The sequence below is a fragment of the Nilaparvata lugens genome, unplaced genomic scaffold, assembly GCF_014356525.2.
Source record: "Nilaparvata lugens isolate BPH unplaced genomic scaffold, ASM1435652v1 scaffold8516, whole genome shotgun sequence".
In the NCBI taxonomy this organism is placed as follows: domain Eukaryota; kingdom Metazoa; phylum Arthropoda; class Insecta; order Hemiptera; family Delphacidae; genus Nilaparvata; species Nilaparvata lugens.
The window spans coordinates 1-1,838 of record NW_024094261.1 but is presented as its reverse complement, the minus strand read 5'-3'; the positions used below and the strand labels follow the sequence as shown (position 1 = coordinate 1,838).

General features: G+C 60.1%; 1 protein-coding gene across 1 annotated transcript; it reads right to left on the bottom strand.

The window, feature by feature from the left end:
• Positions 1–518: 518 nt before the first annotated feature.
• LOC120349154 (WAS/WASL-interacting protein family member 1-like) lies at positions 519–1,065 on the bottom strand (the record flags this gene model as incomplete). Its single annotated transcript, XM_039419115.1, has 1 exon — positions 519–1,065. A coding segment is annotated over exon 1 (547 nt), but the record flags the coding sequence as incomplete, so codon positions are not given.
• Positions 1,066–1,838: the final 773 nt, after the last annotated feature.

Here is a 1,838-nt window from a genome sequence, read left to right as displayed (position 1 = left end):
GCATGTGCCGGGCTTTCGCCCTGCATGGCCGTGTTTTCACACTGCCTTGCTTCGCCGTGCTTGCGCACTGCATGCCGGGCTTTCGCCCTGCATGGCGTGTTTTCACACTGCCTTTCTTCGCCGTGCTTGCGCACTGCATGTGCCGGGCTTTCGCCCTGCATGGCCGTGTTTTCACACTGCCTTGCTTCGCCGTGCTTGCGCACTGCATGTGCCGGGCTTTCGCCCTGCATGGCCGTGTTTTCACACTGCCTTGCTTCGCCGTGCTTGCGCACTGCATGTGCCGGGCTTTCGCCCTGCATGGCCGTGTTTTCACACTGCCTTGCTTCGCCGTGCTTGCGCACTGCATGTGCCGGGCTTTCGCCCTGCATGGCCGGGCTTTCGCCCTGCATGTGCGGGCTTTCGCCCTGCATGGCCGTGTTTTCACACTGCCTTGCTTCGCCGTGCTTGCGCACTGCATGTGCCGGGCTTTCACCCTGCATGGCCGTGTTTTCACACTGCCTTGGTCCGTGACTACTCACCTACGGCTTGACCCAAGCCCGTTGACCGTCCGGGAGGCGCACTCGGATCCTCGGACGGCCGGCGCGGGGCGCCTTCCGGGGCGGAAGGATGGTGGGGACCTTCCTCACCGTAGGCCGATCCCCAATGGTGATTAGGGCGAGGCCTCGTCCGCAGTCGGTGGTAGACAGGCGAACTGCCGGCGGCAATGATGAGTCTTCCTCTTCTTCCTCCGAGGAGAGTTCGAAGACCTCGGTTCGGCTGGGTGGACGGCAGCGGCGGGACGGGGAGGTGACGATGGCTGGCTGCTGGTAACCGGGAAACAGCTGGGACCCCCTGGAAGTTCGCGGGGTTCGGTGGAGGCTGCTCCCCAAGCCTCAGTGAGTCCTCTTTCTCGTACCCAAACGGGGGTAGGGGCAGTCGGGGTCGCAGTTTCGTTACGGCAGAAGGAGGGGTCGCGGGGCGGACAGCCTCCTCAGAGGTCCCGTATGCGGGTGAGATTGAGAAGCCCCCGCCTCCTCCCTCGAGTAAGGTGTCCTCATCCTCCGTGGGGACCTCCTGGACCTCCATAGGGGTATCAGCGACTGTAGAGGACGATGGCAGTGGAGTGTCGGCCCGAGCTGGACTAGGAAGAGGTTGGTGAGCAGGCTGAGTCACCGTGACTACAATGTTGCGGTCACGGCTCGTCCGAAGAGCGGGGAACTCCTCGAACAGTTCCTGGAGGCAGCCTCTACCATGCTATCCACCGGCGGAGTCCGCTGCTGGAGGAGCGGAGTAGCTGTTGACCTATAATACGCTCCGATTGCCACCGGGTGAGGCCTTCCCGGTTGTGTTGGAAAACCTGCACCTCCCATCTGGTGACGCAGCGCATTCTCTTCACCTGGCAATATTTAGCCATGATGGCATGGATGGCTTATGATCGTCTGCCGATGTCTTGTGGCCGGGGTCTAAGATGGTGGTAGTAGCCTCTTTCCTGTTCCACTGCCAGGGCAATACCTCCCCCCCAAATCAGAGGAAACCCGAGGAGAGTGTCTCTTTAGGTTCCGCAACACCTCCCGAAGTCCTTCAGGGTTCGGTTCGCGTGGCGGGTGCGCAATGCCTGAAAAGGCGTGAACCTCGCCTTCTCTGTCACCGACAGCCGCTCCATTTCCCGCAGCACCTGATCCGTAAAGCAGGCCCGGAACGACGGCATTTTCTCCTCTTTTTTTCAAAAAAAAAGTGGTCGTTGAGAGGACTCAAAGGCGTAGACAGGGAGGAAGATAAGAGGTGGTGATGAGTGATGTTAAAAGAGAGCAGTGGTGATGGCGTTGACCAAGTTTGGAGATAATACTAAAAAAACACAA